Here is an 18,177-nt window from a genome sequence, read left to right as displayed (position 1 = left end):
CAGTAGAAATAATGAGAAAATGGCAACCCAGGAATCATCTCTAATCCACACTTCAGATGTGGCAATGGAGGATAATGGAATAGGACAATCTCCTCGATGGGGGAGCATCCAAGAGTGTGGATCTTGGAAGGAACATTCCTCACCTCTCAAGTTTCTTGACAGTAGAATTTCAGAATTGCTCCAACTTGAGTTTGCATTATGTTCTGATACAACCTTTTGAGTGAGGGAACTTCATCTGGCTATGACCCTATCCACAGTTATACTTCAATGTCTCAGTGACTTTTGTTTTTATTACACACAATTGGCTACTCCCTCTCTGCTCAGACCTACGTTGCATGCTTTTACCTCACTTTCATCTTCACTCTCTCCCCAGAACTGCCACCTGCATCAGGATATGTACCCCATCTCCTGGGGAGATCTGGCTCCTCTAATAAACCTTATAATAATCTTTCTCCTGTGCCTGCATGGCTCTGTGTGGTACCCTGAGATGGTCAAAAATGATTCTTACAGTTGGTGTGCCAAAACTGGGATAGGTTCCCCTGTTGATTTGCTCCCCTCTCCACTTCAGATGGGTGTCTGACCAGCTGCACCAGGACCTAGCCAATTAATTGTCCTACAACGCCATCACCAGAGGACCACCAAGGTAACTTTCTTCTGAATGAGTGCTCTATCTCTTGCCCATCAAACATCAACTAATTCCTACTCCCAAGTGAGTGACCAGTCCAGAGATTCTGCTGTTCGGGCCACTGGGCCTCTGTGGGGGCTTCAGGGCCCCAAAAAGCTTAGCAAGTGTCTCAGCCTCATTCCAAGGGCCTTTTGTAGCCAAGGGATCCCATGGGAAAGTGATGACTTATCATTGGTAAACTTTCTATTTTTTAGGAACCAAACTGCACTGCCAAAGACTTTCTGCAGCAGGCTCTGGTTCCAAAAGTTACTTACCTTAGGAAGGACATAACTAAAATTCTTTGCTATCATATTTGGCCCCAAATTTAAAACTCCACTTCTGCGAGTGCTTGGGAAATTAAAACTTTCTCTCTCGCTTTCTCTCTCTCCCTCTCTCTTTCTCTGCCTCTCAGCCCCTCTCTTCCCCACCTCCCAAGTCTGCCTGCCTGCTGGCAAGGACTGAGATTAGCTTCAGATAAGCTCTTCCTACTCCAACTAAAGGTACTGAGTGGGATGAATTTAACTTCCACATTCTTCAACAAAAGTATTTGATATGGCAAAAACATCTCTTGCCACTAAAAAACTTCAGGAAATGTAGGATGATATTCATTTTGCACCCTATGTTGTGCACAAAAAAAATGTATGTATGTAAACTTTTTAAGGCAAAATATTTTTTAAATGGAGATTTGAGCATTATAAAGGTCTCAAAGGATTATTGCATTGTTTTAAAGAGAGGTTTTCTGTTCTTGTTAAGCATAGAGATTCCATTAAAGCTTGAGTCCTTTCTAGCACTGACAATGTGGTTGATAATAGAGAAGCTTAACGGGCACCATCTTGGCATTGGTAAATCCCCAGAAAAGCTCTTGGAAGTGGAATCACACCCACCCCTCTGTTAATGTTTGTTCTACTCACAGGTAAGTGACCAGTCCTGAGGTTTAGATTAACAATTTCTGTATAGGGCACCAGACTTTTGTGGGAGCTTTAAGGTCCCAGGGTACCCAAGATGTCCCTCAATAGATGAATAGATCAAGAAAATGTGGTATATATACACAATGGAATTCTATGCCTCCATCAGAAAGAATGACATTGCCCCATTTGTTAGGAAATGGAAAAACTTGGAAAAAATTATATTAAGTGAAGTAAGCCAGGCCCAAAGAAACATAGGTCCCATGGTTTCCCTTATTTGCAATATCTAGTATATGTATGAGTCGAGCGGAAAAGGTCAGATAATGTGATGTTAGGAAAATGAACCCTTAGATATGTATTTTAATGTTTTTTTTCTTTCATTCATTTGTTTCTAATGCATTTATAAGATTATCTCTTTGTTTGTGTTCCCTTCCATCTGTCAGTCAGTATCTGCATTAAGGAAAAACTGCTATTTGTTCAAAATGTCTTAAAGGTAACTCAGAATATAGAAAAATTGGCCATTTTAAACCTTAGGCCAAGAGTTAATGGGTGTTGCCCAGTGTTTCAAATGGGAAATTTAAATGTAAATTAAAGTGATATTGGGAAAATAGATTAAAAAAAACAACAGTGACCCCTTTGTAAAAAAATGTGGGAAGTACAGTTGCTAGCATTCTAGAAAAAAAAATTAAAAAGTGTTTGTTTCAAAGTGGAAAAAAAATTAATATTACCAAATGATTGTTTAATTGCTATTCCAGTTTGCCCTTATAGGTTTTTTGTTACAGTTTCCAGAAGGTCCATAGCAAAAGACAAAGGATTATTATAAGTTTTTTCAGATGCAACTTTGCCCTTAATAAGTTCCAGGTAAAACCATGCTTATAAAACTACTTCAAATGACCACCTTTGCTACTTTTAATTGGAGTGGCCTTTTTTTAAAAGTGGCTTTTTGAAAAGTTCATTGATCTGAAAACTACTGTTTGAAGCTATCCCGGCCAGAAAAAAGGTTCCTGTAAGATTGTCATCTCTAATCCACCAGCAGAGTGCTGAAAAAATGGAGTTAGTTTAGGGCCCAATGTGGCAAAGCCCTACATTTGAGCTGGAGATCTGAGGGACAGCACTCAAACCCTGAGTTCAAGTCCAGCAACTGACAAAGAAAAATGCCTTCCCACCATGGAGAAAGGCACTCTGGGGACCCTGTCAAAGTTGGAACATCCAGAAGCAGTTACAGGCAAATGCTTGGATGACAGAAATGGTGTCACATCCTGGGGTCACTTGTTCTTGTCCCTTCATAAATTGACCACAGCCAGGAGATCACAGGAAGATAGTTTATAAGCATTCCTTTTTAATGTCCATGTCTGTCTACTTCATAACTGGGCAAGAACATGCCATTCATCTGTGATATCTGGTTGTAAAAAGCTGAGGTTCTAAAACATATGGGATGGTTTAAATCCCAAACCCACTGTATATGCTCAATGTCCTAATTGGCACTCATTTTAGACTAGCGTCAGTCACATAAATTCATCTGTTAAGGAAAGAAATTTTGTGGACCTGAGAATATGTCCTTATTGAGATCTGTCTACAGGCCTACACAGGTAGGCATTATTAGGTTCATTAGAAATCAGCTTTCCTCATCCAACCAGAAAAATGCCTTTGCAAACCAGAGTGCTAAACCAGTTACACTGCTGTAGCCCAATAAAAGGTCTGTATATTTGTTAAAAATTAAATGTTGTAATCACTTACAGCTTAAAAACATCTATTGAGTCTTGTTATTATAAAACACTGGCAAGTAATTGTTAGTCAATTGTTAAAAAGTTATAGGTAATCTCTATCTACATTTATCTTATTGTTGATTTAATTGGAAATAAAAAGACTTTTGTGACAAAGACTCTATTTGCTACAGTTCAAAGCCAGCCCAGGCATAAAAAAATCCCTCTAAAACTCCATCTCTTGACTAATCAGCAAAGGGCCAGGCCAGAGGCATGGCTTAAGAGACTCTCACTGTAAGTAACCAGACAGAGGCTGGTGACACTGAGTGGTAGAGCACTAGTCTCAAGCCCTGTGAATGCTAACTGGGACAAGCTATCCCAGTAACAAGTATGAGACCCCCCATGAGGTCAGTCCTTACAACAAAACCATGGAGAGTAAGAGGAAATAACATTCTAAATTGAATTGCCTTACATTCACTTTCAAAATTAATCAGAGCCAGGTGATCAAGAGAAATTGGTGGGGTTATGCTCCAAATGGAACTTTTCTGGTCCATGGGCAACATGTATTCTCATATTCCATTCATGATAATGATCTTGCCACTTTGTAAGCTTTTTCCTAACTTTTCCAAACACATTTTTAAAACAGGAAAACAGCGCCACCCCTCCACCCCCACCCACCCAGGATAACCCTGGGAACAAGTCAAGGCCATCCTGTTACTACAGGCAGAGTCTTCATTTACACTGCCCTGCCTTGCTCAGCTCTGATCTGGACCCTAAAGACCCTAGCTCAAGTGACCCTCAATGTCCATAGGCCAGCAGGAAGTAGCCAAATGAGCACATGACACCAGTTGGCTCTGATAGCTATTGTCATGGAAAAGATGAGGACCTTTACCAACCAAACTGTCAAGCAAATGCTTCTTGGGTGGTGCCCAGCCAAGCAACAAATCAGGGACTCCAGACTACTTTGCCATTTTACACCTTTACAGCAGGAAGTAGCTTCAGAAGAAACAATCTCTGCTCATTCCCCCAGCCTTGTACCCCTATTTTTATTAAACAAAGAGGCAGGGAATGATAGAATTATCCCAACCTTTCCTCTGCTCCATCCAGACCTGAGCTCCTCCCTGCCCTAGAGTTGCCACCACACCCCTTCTCTCTGCCCAGACTTATCTTGCATGCACTTACCTCATTTCTGCTCTCTCTCCCCAGACCAACCTGGACACCATATGGTCCCTCCTCCAGGGAGATCTAGCCCCTCTATTAAACCTTACAATAATCTTTCTCCTGTGTCTGTATGGCTCTGCATGGTTCCCTGGAGGATTCTTACAACTTGCTATGTGGTTCATATCTTAGATTCAAAAGATATATCTGTCTCCAGCAAATAAGCTGCCTTCACTCACTCACAACATTGAACTCTGCCATACTTGTGATTTTTGTTTTATTTTTTATATTTTGTATCTGGGTAAAGAAGTAAACCAAATATCTGTTAACAAGAGCAGTCTGTTGTGAAGTCGTTAAGAGTTTTCACATATATTTATGCTTCCTTGTGTGAAGATAGGTTAGGTAATCTGTTTTGGCCAATAGGAAGTGTGTGCTGTCATTTTCTAACCAAAATTTGCTGCCTAGCAAACACATAGCCTGTCTTGTTAATTTCCTTCTACCCCAAAGGCTGAGCGTGAGTGTTAGGATGATGAGGCAAAATAACTCAAATAACAAACTTTCAGTGGATATACATGAAAAACTAAGCTTGATAATGTTCTCATTCAAAAATCTTGTAGTTCATTTGTTTGTTCATTCCTTCCTTCTTTCTTTTCTTTTTTCTTGTTATTAAAGACAGATTGGAAGCTTTTTTGTAGTTCATTCTTGCGTAGAGCTTAAACACTGCAGAGGAGCTGGCTTAGAGGTTGGGATATTCCTCCCTCTATAGTTCAATTGCTGTGATTACAGATTTGTACCCAGTCCATTCTCTCCACTATATCGCTCCTCGATTCTCTCCCTACCTCCCTTTTTTCCTTTTTTCCTTCCTTCCTTCCATTCTTCCTTCCTTCCTTCCTTCCTTCCTTCCTTCTTTCCTTCTTTCCTACCTTCCTTCCATGTGGTTGGAGTTCTTCATTTCCTCAAGATTCTCTATGGTATCCAGATCATTACAAATTGACTCAACATTGAATGAAATTTATTAATTCATATCACTAAAATTCTATGGGTAAGCTAGGCAATGGTTATAGCTTATGTGTGTAATCCTACTGAGGAGGCTGAGATCTGAGGAATATGATTCAAAGCCTTCCCGGCAGGAAAAGTCCATGAAACTGTTGAATAAACCACCAGAAAGCAGGAAGTAGCACTGTGTGTCCAGTGGTAGAGCATTCACCTTGTCTTTCATCTTCAATTAACTACTCAAAAGATGAAATTTAAGCTGTAGTTCAAGTGGTACAAACCCCAGAAATGGCACATACACATACACACACACACACACACACACACACACACACACACACACACAGAAAAGAAAAAAAGAAAAAGAAAAAGAAAAAGATACAATAGATGGAAGACAGTTAGATATATAGGAAACACTATGGGAATGGTTAGCTTGAGGATAAAGTAATTAGCTAACTAATGAAACTTTTTGTACTTTGCATGTTCAAACAACACCTATGGTTAATAATTTTGCTTGGCTTTTCCCCTCAAATTGACAATCTAACACATAAACCATATCTTCACCCATGACTTCTTACTAGTTAATTGGTGATAAGAGAGTCATGGACTTTTCTGCTAAGGCTGCCTTTGTACTGTGTTTCTCAGATTTCAGCCTTCTGGGAAGCTAGGATCACAGGCATAAACAACCATCATCAGATTTAATTTAGGGTGTTTTCAATGGATCTTCCTACTCAGCGAAATGTTTTTTTGGGGGACTGCAGAGAAAATACTGGTTCTCAGTATAAATTTCTGCTCTTTACCAATACATTGTGCAATGGTAATAATCAAATACACTTTTCTCAGAGAAATGTCTATGCTTTACATATGAAAAGGTAATACACACTAAATAGCAAATACTGCTAACTTATTAAATACTATGGTGTGTAATATGTACCCTTCAAGTGCAAATATTCGATATAAATATGATGATTTTCTTATGAAAATGCCATTTTTATGTTAACTAAGAGCCACAAATATTCTGTGAGAAAAATTGTTTCTAAGAAGAAAAAGAAACAGCCTACATAAAAGTAAGAATAGCAACTACATTGTTCTTTATTTTTTTAAATAAGGCTATTATCAATTTCCCATATTTTAAACTTTCTGCAAAGTATGCGTTAGAGCTTAGTAGCTTTGTCCTTATAATGTTAGAAAGCATTTCTCCTTTCTGATGAAATGTGAAAATACATAATGAAACTAATTGCCATATATTTCCCTCTATTCTTGTATCCATTCTTGGATCAACAATTTTTTTTTCATTTAATAGAAGTAATCCTGTTAAAAGTATTTGTTGACAGCTTATAAAATACCTTATATTGCTTATATATCAAGTATGACATTTGCTAAAGTAATGTCAAAATATTAATATATATGTCTTACAGCAATTGAGCCCATTCAGTTTTCATAAGATTATTAATTATAAGAATATCATGATTCCAATAATCACAGATTAAATTTATCATAAATTCAGAAAGAAGTGAGAATAACATGGAACATTATTTATAAAACATAATACAAGTTAAAAACATGTAGAAAATTAAAGTAAGATCCTTACATATCACCCTGCAACAGAATCAACTCCAAATGGTTCAAAGACCTCAAAGTAAAAGCAGAAACCCTAAAGCATTAAAAGAAAGAATAGGAGAAACTCTAGGGTTCTTTGGTACAGGCTGAAATTTTCTTAATAAAGATCCAGAAACACAACAAATTAAAGAAAGGTTGGACAATATGATTGCATTAAATTGCAAAGCTACTGCATGGCAAAGGACATAGCGAGCAAGATCAACAGAAAGGCCACGGATTGGGAGATGATTTTCACTAGCCACAAAACAGACAAAAGCCTCATATCTAAAATATAACTCAATTAATTAATTAATTAATCCCTCCAAAACAAATCATCAATAAGTGGGCTAAAGACGTAAAGACTTCTCCGAAGAAGAAATAAGAATAGCCAATAGACACATGAAAAAATGCTCAATACCTCTGGCCACAGAAGAAATGCAAATCAAAACAACATTGAGATTACACCGCACCTCAGTTAGAATGGCTACAATCAAGAAATCAAATAAAAAGAGATGCTGGAGGGGATATGGCCAAAAGGGAACCATACTGCACTGTTGGTGGGAGTATAAACTTGTTGAATCACTCCTGAAAGAAGTATGACTGTTCCTCAAGAGACTTCACATAGAGCTCCCCTATGACCCAGAAATCCCACTTTTCGGCATTTACAACAAGACCACACTAAAGCTACCAGCACAACTATTTTTATTGCATCATTATTCACCATAGCTAAGATATGGAATCAACCCAAATGCTCCTCAGTAGATGAGTGGATCAAGAAAATCAGATCTATCATCTATCTATCTATCTATCTATCTATCTATCAATATGATGGAATTCTATACTTGCATCAGAAAGAATGGCATCATCAAATTTTAAGGAAAGGGAAATGCCTGTTAGAAATCTTCCAATATATTTTGAGTTCCAGGTCTATTTTAGATATAGGATCCTTGTATGTTGTATGGCTAGTGAAGATCTTCTCCCAATCTGTGGGCTTTCTCTTTATCTTGCTAACTATGTCCTTTGCCTTGCAGAAGCTCTGCAGCTTCATGCAGTCCCATTTGTCCAACCTTTCTTTGATTTGGTGTCCTTCTGGGTCTCTATTAAGAAAATTTTGGCCTATGCTGGTTTCTACTATTCTGTCCTGTAATGTTTTCATGGTGTCTCCTTTCACTCTGAGGTCTTTGGAGTTGATTCTGGTGCAGGGTGATATATAAGTATCTAGCTTTAGTTTCCTACAAGTGATTAATCAATTTTGTCAGCACCATTTACAGACGAGGCTCTTTCTTCCATTCTATTTTTTTAGTTCCCTTATCAAAGATTATATAGCTAAAGGCCTGTGGGTTCATTTGGGTTTTCAATTCTATTCCACTGGTCCTGCGGTCTGTTCTTGTGCCAGTACTAAGCTGTTTTTATTACAATGGCTTTGTAGTAGAGTTTGAATTCCCTAACAACAAATCCTCAAAGAAACAACTGCCCACTAAAAAAGTGGGCTAAAGATTTACAGACAAACTTCTCTGAAGAGGAAAGAAGGATGGCCAATAGACACATTAAAAAATGCTCAACCACTCTAGCCATAAAAGAAATGCAAATCAAAACAACACAGAGATACCACTCACCCCAGTTAGAATGGCTATAATCAAGAACTCTAATAACAACAGATGCTAGAGGGGATGAGGCCAGAAGGGAACCCTACAGCATTGTTGGTGGGAATGTGAACTTTTTCAACCACTTTAGAAAGTAGTATGGAGATTCCTCAAAAGACTCAACATAGAGCTCCCCTATCCCCTATGAACCAGCAATCCCACTTTGGGGCATTTACCCAAATGATCACAAACAAGACTATACTAAAGCTACCAGCACAACTATGTTCTCTGCAGCATTATTTACCATACCTAAGATATGGAACCAACCCAGATGCCACTCAGTAGATGAATGGATCAAGAAAATGCAGTTTATATACACAATGGAATTCTATGCCTCCATCAGAATGACCTTGCCCCATTTGTTAGGAAATGAAAAAATTATATTAAGTGAAGTAAGCCAGGCCCAAAGAAACATAGATCCTATGGTTTCCCTTATTTGCAATAACTAGTATATATCTGAGACAAGCAGAAACAGTCAGATAAGTTGATGTTAGGCAAAATGAACCCCAAGATAAGGACTCAAATGTCTTTTTTTTCTTGCTATTGTTTCTAACACACACACACACACACACACATATAGTGATTGTTTTGTTGCTTTGTATGTCCCTCCCCCATGGTATAACCCCTGTTTTCACTGTATTTGATGGTAAAATTGGGGGAAGGGAAGGGAACAAACAAATTGTTTAAATAGGGGTACTGATGGACCAATTGCAACAATGAGATGTACAATGTGCTGTGTAGAAAAATGAACTTTACAACTTTGGTGGGGCGAGTGGAGGAAGGGGGGTCAGGGTAGTCCTGGAAATGGGAGGGCAGGGATGGTAAGGGAAAAACAAAGGAGGAGGCAATAATGATTGATAAGAAATGTACTCATTACCTTGCTCATGTAATTGTAACTCCTCTGTATGGTATTTTCACAGTAAAAAAACTTATTAAAAAAAAAAGAAATCTCCCAATATAATAATTGCCCATTACCAATAGTATTTTCTTCATTTCTAAGTTAAATGGAAAGTTTTCCTAAAACAAAATCTACTTAAAATATCAAATGTGTTTTTAATATAGTTTGCTACTTTATCTTAATAGTTTTGAAAGGAAAAAAAATACGCTGTAAAAATTATGACTTGTAACCGGGTGCCTGTGGATCATGCCTATAATCTGAGCTTAGTCAGGAGGCTGAGATCTGAGGATCACGGTTCAAAGCCAGCCTGGGCAGAAAAGTCTGTAAGACTCTTATCTCCAATAAACCATTAGAGAACCAGAAGTTGTTCTGTAACTCAAGCAGTAGAGTGCTCGCCTTGAGCTGAAGAGCTGAGGGACAGTGCCCAGGCCCAGAGTTCAAGCCCCACGACCGACAAAAAAAAAAAAAGAAAGAAGAAAGATAAGTTGTCATTGAATGAACCAAACTAAGGTTTTATTTCAGGGTCTGTTGTTGTTTGAACCATTTTTCCAGTGCCTTTTGCTTTTAAGTTGCATCTTAGACTTCAGGGGTTTTGTTTTGATTTTTGTTCTTTTAACCCAGAGTTGGTCTGCATTCTTATTCACCTAAACTAAGACTACTGAAACACATCATCATGCTTAAATAAGAGTTTTCATTATGGTTTTGTCCAGACTAGCCTAAAAACAGTAATATCTGATCTCTCATTTTAGTTAGGGTCAAACCAAACTCCTCTTGATCTTTCTCTCTTAAGTAGCTGAGATTACAGTCACAAACTACCATATCTACTCAATGTGATCATATAGAGATGATCTCCCAGACTTCATCAAATGCTGTCAATATTGATAAATAAATTTATCATATTTACAAAATAGAAATAAATATTTAAAATCTTTAGTATTTCAACATGCCCAGAGAAAATCACTTATAACAGAAATCAGGATCACAGTCTTGGAAAAATGCTATCTTTTCTATCAAGGTGGGTTCATAAAAGTTCCCGCTTTGGTCTTGTAGCTGGGACCTTGTTGATTATTCTAAGACAATTCCAACAAGTATAGAATGTAGCAGAGGGTATGAGTAATTAAGACATCCCATCCTCTTTAAACTACATCAACCAGGTAACTTCATGCAAGTCCACATCAGGAAACATTGAGCTCTGAAATACGGTCTTGGTGGTTGGTTATATTCTGTGTGTGTGTATATGTGTGTGTGTGTGTGTGTGTGTGTGTGTGTGTGTGTGTAACTAAGATGCATTCTAGATAAGTAGCAAGAACAAAATTCTGATCCACAGTTTTTTTGTTTTTGTGTTTTTTTACTCCCAGATTAGAAGAATAAAACATTGGAAAAGAACAAAAAACAAAAATCTAGGGATATGTGAGAACCCCTACTAAAGGGAGTTGAGTACAATACAATAGGGAATTGAGTACACAGGAAAAGTTCATTATGGAAACCTGGCAAAAATGAGAATAAGAATTCTAAGACTATGGAAACAACAAAAAGGAGAGCTACTGAGGCTCCCTTTGATATTCCCATTAGTCCATTTGGAAGAATGTTAAACTTGGCATAGAGGATTTCCTTGTTGCTAGTATTTTTTTTCACGTTTCTGTTTGTACAGAAATATGGATGTTACTCCTCATTGTGTTCATTTTATGCTGCTATTTGGAGCTCAAACAGGTCTGTCTGTTCTTCAAGAGAACAAATATCTTGATTCCATTCCTAGGGCCCAGGCAGAAAAGCTCAAAGTGAACAGATGCAATGGGGAAGAGCAGCACAGCAAAAAAAGCTAAGTGGCTTCAGAACACTGACTCCTGTCACTGGGACCTCAAGTCCAAACCCAAGGATTTTAACAACTCATGTCTATGTACCCCTCCTCTCAAAAAATAAAAACTGGTCGAGAAGAGATTTATTAAGTGTGGCAGCCATTTTAAGATAGCACTTTCAGGAGACAGCCATTGAAGTTGAGGAGAAATTGAGGGCAGAAGTGAGAAGGTAAACACAGTTAAAATACTCCCAACACAATTTCAGATTTGGTGAGAATTAGTACTAGATAATCAAACAGTTGTTTGTTAGATTGCTCAGTTGAGTCCTTGGTATAACAAGAATTATTGATTCCTGGGAGGTGTTCAGATCCTTCTGAATTCCAAGGAATCTTGGAATAATTAGTATATGTCACCAGGTTACAATCACATAACAAAAGGTAGGAACATGACTGACAGATTTTAGGAAACTCAGATTCTCTGATTCTGAGAATCTCAGAACCCCTTAGACTCAGAACCCCTTAGACTGATAAGGCTGAGATCTCAGAGAACCTCCTTTCTAGAGCATACTTAAGGTTATTTGTTATGATTCCTCCAGGATGATACAGGGAAATAGGCATAATGGGTATTCAGCAGTAGATGTGGCTAAATATTCAGTAGTGGATGTGACTAAATTATATAATGTAGAATTGGGGCAATTTCCTAATAACTGATCTGAGTAAACTTCTGAGTTACTTGCACTTAACCAGACTTTAAAGATGTTAAAAGGAAAGGAGGACTTGGTGCTCACGGCTCACACATGTAATTCTATCTATTCATAAGGCTGAGATTAAGAATTGTGGTTGAAGCCAGCTAGGGCAGGAAAGTCCTTGAAACTCATATCTACGGCTGGAAATGTATTGTGTCTCAAATGGTAGAGCATCAGCCTTGAGCACAAAAGCTCAGAGACAACACTTAAAGTCATGATCAGAACCAGCATCACAAAAACAGTAAAAGGAAAGGATGGAACAATGTATTTGGACTTTAAATATACATTCATATATATATATATATATATATAAAACTGATTATATAGTATATAATATATATACTAACAGATTAGATTTTAAAAAATATTCTTTTGAGGAAATTGCAATAGTTCATGTCCCCAGGGCATCAGTGAAGGGACTCCCCTGAAGTACAAGAAAATAGTCTCGCTGATGAAGCCTTTGAGAAGGTGGCATTTCACCTGGAGATACAAGTAGTTCATCTACTGCACAAGATCCACCCTAGCTCCTGTATTCTTTCAGGAAGGGACTCCAGTCTGGGAAATGGAACCTCCTACAATCAATAAGGAAAACTAGCTATTCCCAAATGTGAGGAAAATACTCGATATCAAGTTTTTATATACCTAATAAAGTTTTAGTATAAACTTATCAGGACCACAAGCTATGTGTGATATTATTCTCAGAACATATTTGTCCCCAGGGATATGTAGTTGACTAAATCAGGTGGCAGGAGGTTGTTTAATCTGAGAAATAGGCCTTGAAGTAACTGCCTCCAGGAAGAAGGACCCAGTTTAAGACCTTTTCATAGCAGTCACATAGGCGGTCTCCATTATCTGGACTGGCCTTCTAGACAACCTGTTTCAAAACAAAAGTTCAGTTCCTATGTTTTCAGTATCTCCTCATCCCTATCATCCCTCAAGGCCACAAAGACTGCTGTCCCACATTCCACATCTTGAGTTCTCCCAATGCCAATACAAGTCAAAAGATGACATCTGATCAAGACTTGAAAGAAAAGGACACTCTAGATAGTTTGTGAGGGACCTTATCAAGTGTTACTCACCAATGTAAGGCAGCTTATACTACAGAAAAAGAATGGACTTGCTAACTTGTGTAAACTGAGTCTTTGAAGGAAGACAGTGGTCTGTGTCATCCAGTCCTGGATTTACCTAATGACTTTCAAACAGCTGATAAGGTTATCACTCTTTCTTTCACCAGTAGAGCTCTCTTAAGCCCATTATTATTTACAAGATTTCCTCCTAACTGTCCAATTCAATACTCCCTAATAAGCTTAAGGTACCAGAAGGTGATTATCCATCCTGATAAGGAAAAGAGTAATGTGGGATAGTCAACTAACAATAATTAGTGGCATAACAGGAATAAACATAGACACATGAGGAACAATGTAACCCCCTGGTCATATTTATAATTCCTTACTCTATGACGATCCTTTTGTGTTTAGTTATTACAGGCTAGGTATTATTCTTACTGGTATTCCGCTCAGACAATAACATTTTATTTACAATTAATGGAGCTCACTATTATAAAACCCTGTTAGTTCCATCATTGGCTTCTAATTCTGAAGACAATAATTTGGAGGTCATTGTAGTAGGGGTAAAATATTTTAAGACAAGTCATGGCTGTTGAAACAAATGTTGAAGCAGCTGCCTTTTGGAATAGTGAAAATATTCTATTTGCATTTTAAATAAAAGTAGTTCATACACATGTGTGGTGTGCTAAGCACCCAGATTGTCCCTTTCCTCTGTGATGGGCCATAGAGCCTACTGTCCTAGCATGCATGATTATCCCTCTTTCAAGATAAGAGGCTCAGAGTCACAAATACTGAAGGACAGTGCTCCATGCTTCCTATGGTTTATTAATCCTGCCTTAGTCAATTAAGTCACCAATACTTAACTCTAACTTCACCTCTTGCCTCTACTTGTTACCACCTTGCCTACAGAGGCGATAACAATTAGAGTTCATGAGAAATTGGGTACAGTGAAAGACAGTCTTTTGAGGAGTCGGGAATTCATCTACTCTCACCATTGTTAGAACTAATATTTGGTGGTACTGTGGGAGACTTTAGCTTGAGACTTTTCTGGTCAAATGGAGCATAACCCATACTATGGTCATATTTTTTACCCTGTCAGTTCAAAAATTAAAGTTCTTGTCAAATAAGAAAGTGCCTCCCATAACTAACATATTTGTCAATTACACCAGGGTAATAGTAAAGGTAATTGCAGGACAATTAAGTCCTACTAGCAATATGGCATGAAAAAATTGGATGTCTCCTGATAGGATTCTGGCAGGAAAAGAGGGAGTAGGTATCTTGATTGCTGGCCGGAGTTTGTACCTTCATTTCCCCAAATGCAGCCCAAGATAGGACTATCAACTAAAAATTCAGAGGTAAATGAATCCCTCAGTAGGTAATTAGAAAATGGAAGAAATGCAGTTGAATTCAATTCTCATGTCTTTCATTGTTATAATTGGGATAACAGCTTTAAATAGATGCTGTGGGACTAACTCATAGAATCATAGAGACTGCCCCATCCAAATTTCTGTATCATACCAATTGTGAAATACAGCTGAGATAGAGAGTAAAATCATGCTAAGAGACTTTGAAGAATAGAACTTTTTTTTTTTTAATGGTGGAGGGCAGTCTTTTCTGTCAAAGTGGGTTGCTTAAAAGTTCTTACAATGGGAAATGGCACTGTAGCTCAAGTGGTAGAACGCTCGCCTTGAGCTGAAGAGCTGAGGGACAGCGCCCAGGCCCAGAGTTCAAGCCCTATGACCAACAACAACAACAAAAAAAAACAATAAAACCTTCTTTAAAAAAAAGTTCTTACAATACCTGGTGGCTTGTCTCTTGTTGATTATTCTGCTAAGACAATATCAGGAAGTAAAAGTAATAAAGGTTTTGAGTAATTATGACATCCTACCCTGTTCAAAGTTGCTGGTTGTGAGCTGATTTTGAACCTGTGCTTAACCAATTCAAGCAGAGGGGCAGGGCCTGCTGCTTTATGTATCAAAGGGAGCAGCTGAACTGCTCTGGGTTCTTCCTTGAGGGATTTTCAGCTAATGGCATATTCTTCTGTGCAGAAGGAAAGGTTGCCTTGCTGACTTCCTTTGAATTTGGTGTCCTTATACCTCAGCATCCAGAACTATAACCACAAATCCAATGTTCAATGATATGAATAATTAAAATACCTACAAATCAATCTCCCTAAAGGGCAGAAGTTATTTATAATGACAATTGCAAAATACCTGAGAAAACTTACATGGGACTCATTTGTAAAGTTATCCTATGTTTATGGATTTGCAGGATACATAGTAAAATGCCTATAGTATATACATGCTTAGTGAAATCACAACAAGCCATGAGTTATTTTCTTCACAAATCAGAATAAAAATAATCACAAAATTTACATGGACCCACAAACAAAAAATAGGCAAAGCAGATGTGCAATTAATAAATGGAAATATTTTATATCTTGATTTCAAAATATACTAGAAATCTGTTACATTCAATATCATGACATTCACATAAATCAAAAAGACCTAATGTAATAGAATAGAGAATCTAGATATTTCTAGATTCACACATACCCAACAAACTGATGCTTGCTAATTTTAAAATGATGATTATTGGTCAAGAGATTTTGTCTTTTACATAAGGCTTTAATGTCTATCATGACTAAAGAGACTAGAATATTAGGAGTGTTATATCCTCAAGTAGACACAATTTCAATCATTAATTGTTTTTAGTAGACATAAAAGTTGGTCTTTTTAAGGTCCTGTGCTTAGGTTCAAAATATGATAAATCTGGTTTGCTTAACCAGAGTCCTACAGAGTTTTCAGTCATGACCCCATAGAATTTTCAGTTTCAGTCCTCAGGAGCATTGGCAGTATAGACCTAAACATTCTAGAAGATTCCATCACTGGAATTTCTTTTTATTAGTATATCTAATTTGAAACCTTCCATATATTTATATTCAAAATAAGAAAAATATCTACAATGCAAAGACTAATTGTATGTCTATGGCAGCTCAAGCTCATAATATCACTTTAGTCTATATGATTAAAAACATTACTTCAGGTTTTTCTTTTCTTGGAGAAGCAGGTAAGAACTTATACCAATTTTCATCCTTGAAATCTGCTCTGAATTGATTGAAATGCACCAAGGAACAGTAATCACAGACGCTTGGTGTCATTCATTATTCTCTCTGCTGTTTTCTATTTTTGTTTGTTGATAAGGCCCTTTTTCTAGCATGTGTTTGGCATTTTTAATTATTTAGTTATACATTAATAAATTATTCTAATTCTATACATTTATCATATACAATCTGAGCTTAAGATCTGTGTATGTAATAAGAAATCACTAAACCAGGCTAATTGAAATATGTATTACCTCCATATTTTGTCAATTCTGAGATAAGAATATGTGAAACCTACTCTTAATCACATTAAATTACAGAAAGCATTAAGTATATCCAGAAGTTGCACAATAACTACCCCAGAGTACTCTTCCTGCATAACTAAAACATTGTGAAATTAATTGACATATCTGTTACACTCTTCCCAGGATCCAGAAAAGACCATACTACTCTCTACTTCTATGAGTTCAATGTATTCAATATTCTATTTTTATCAAAATATTTCTTAAAAAGGCTGAAATCTATTAACTTCATAATCTGTTGTTACCTTTATACATATAATTTGGTATTCTTCTATGCAATTTGAAAGTTAGGCATGTATAATATGTTTTACCAAATCTTACATAGTTTCACCATACTGTAGATAGTTTTAATTATTATTTCTATTTTTTCTTCTTTGTCAGGCTTGGGCTTGAATTTGGGGCTTGGGCACTGTCTCTGAGCTCTTTCGCTCAAGGCTAGTGCTCTACCACTCTAGCCATAACATCACTTTTGGTTTTCTGGTGGTTAAATGGAGATGAGAGTCTCACTGACTTTCCTGCCCAGGCTGGCTTCGAACTTCCATCCTCAGATCTTAGTTTCCTGAGTAGCTAGGTTTACAGGCATGAGCCACCAGTACCCAGCTCTATTTTTAATTCTAATTTTTATTCTTAAATCAAAATTTATGACATAAATATCATCAATCTTTTTCTAATTTTTAGAAATTATTTTATACTATCATTAATTTGGTGCTTTCTAAAATGTAAACTATTGAAGCCTTATTGGACACTTAAGATTTCTACAATTAAGAAAAACAAGTACTAAAAATCAAACACAAACCTTCCTAAAAGTTCAAAAAGTATAAAAGTAAAAAAAATTCATTGGCAGCGCAAAGTTGATCTAAATATGATTATAAAATAACATGTTCATTGAGAGTAAGCAATCATGAGAAGCATGTTAATGTAAAGTGGGTATGGAATGTATGTTGCTTCCCAAGTAAAATTTAGCACCATTGAAAATTTTTAAGGAGCATGAGAGATACCAGATACCAGATAATGAAGTATTTATTGTATTGAAAATTCAGAAGCTTTCTCTTGTAAATGTCTAATACCAAAAAAGTCAGTTAAACTCTAGTGCCTCTACTGTAGATCAGTACACAGTAAAATATTGAATACACAGTAATAAAGAATACATGAATGTCCATTTGCAGGAATACTAAAAAGAAACTATAGGACAAGATTTTTAATAAGGTTTGTGGTCAATGATGGAAATGCTATAGTAAATTATATGACTTACCAGATTCTTCAAAGTCAATGTTGTAGGCTTTCCATGTTTCAGTTATTCGAAGAAGATTCTCTTCCATGGCTTGAATGTCCATGGAGGGGCAGTTGCATTCCGGAAACTTGGGGCCACATTGGCACCAGCAATCGTTGTCCTTACAGATAAACTCTCCCTCTGAATTACAAGCGATGTAGCTCAATGCTGCTTGCACAAAACGTTCCTGAAGGTAGTCTGGAAGGAGCACTTGAAGCCCTTGGAAAATAAGCAAACCAGTTAATTTTACTTTGTTAAAGAAAAAGCAGAGTTTACTTTTGTGACACTCAGAAAAACAAAACAAAACACAAAGACACTATGTTAAAAACGA

General features: G+C 37.0%; 1 protein-coding gene across 2 annotated transcripts in view; it reads right to left on the bottom strand.

Annotated features, from left to right (window-relative positions):
* The window catches only part of Brinp3 (bone morphogenetic protein/retinoic acid inducible neural-specific 3), a 401,825-nt gene that overhangs the window by 128,705 nt on the left and 254,943 nt on the right, over window positions 1-18,177 (bottom strand). For both annotated transcript variants that reach the window (XM_013021772.1, XM_013021773.1), the window contains one exon: window positions 17,829-18,065. In XM_013021772.1, coding sequence (XP_012877226.1) covers window positions 17,829-18,065 — 237 coding nt within the window. The remainder of the gene's footprint in view (window positions 1-17,828; window positions 18,066-18,177) is intronic.

Source organism: Dipodomys ordii, unplaced genomic scaffold, assembly GCF_000151885.1.
Source record: "Dipodomys ordii isolate 6190 unplaced genomic scaffold, Dord_2.0 Scaffold57, whole genome shotgun sequence".
NCBI classification, from domain to species: domain Eukaryota; kingdom Metazoa; phylum Chordata; class Mammalia; order Rodentia; family Heteromyidae; genus Dipodomys; species Dipodomys ordii.
Note: the sequence above shows the minus strand (reverse complement) of the source record. Positions and strands in the feature narration are given on the sequence as shown.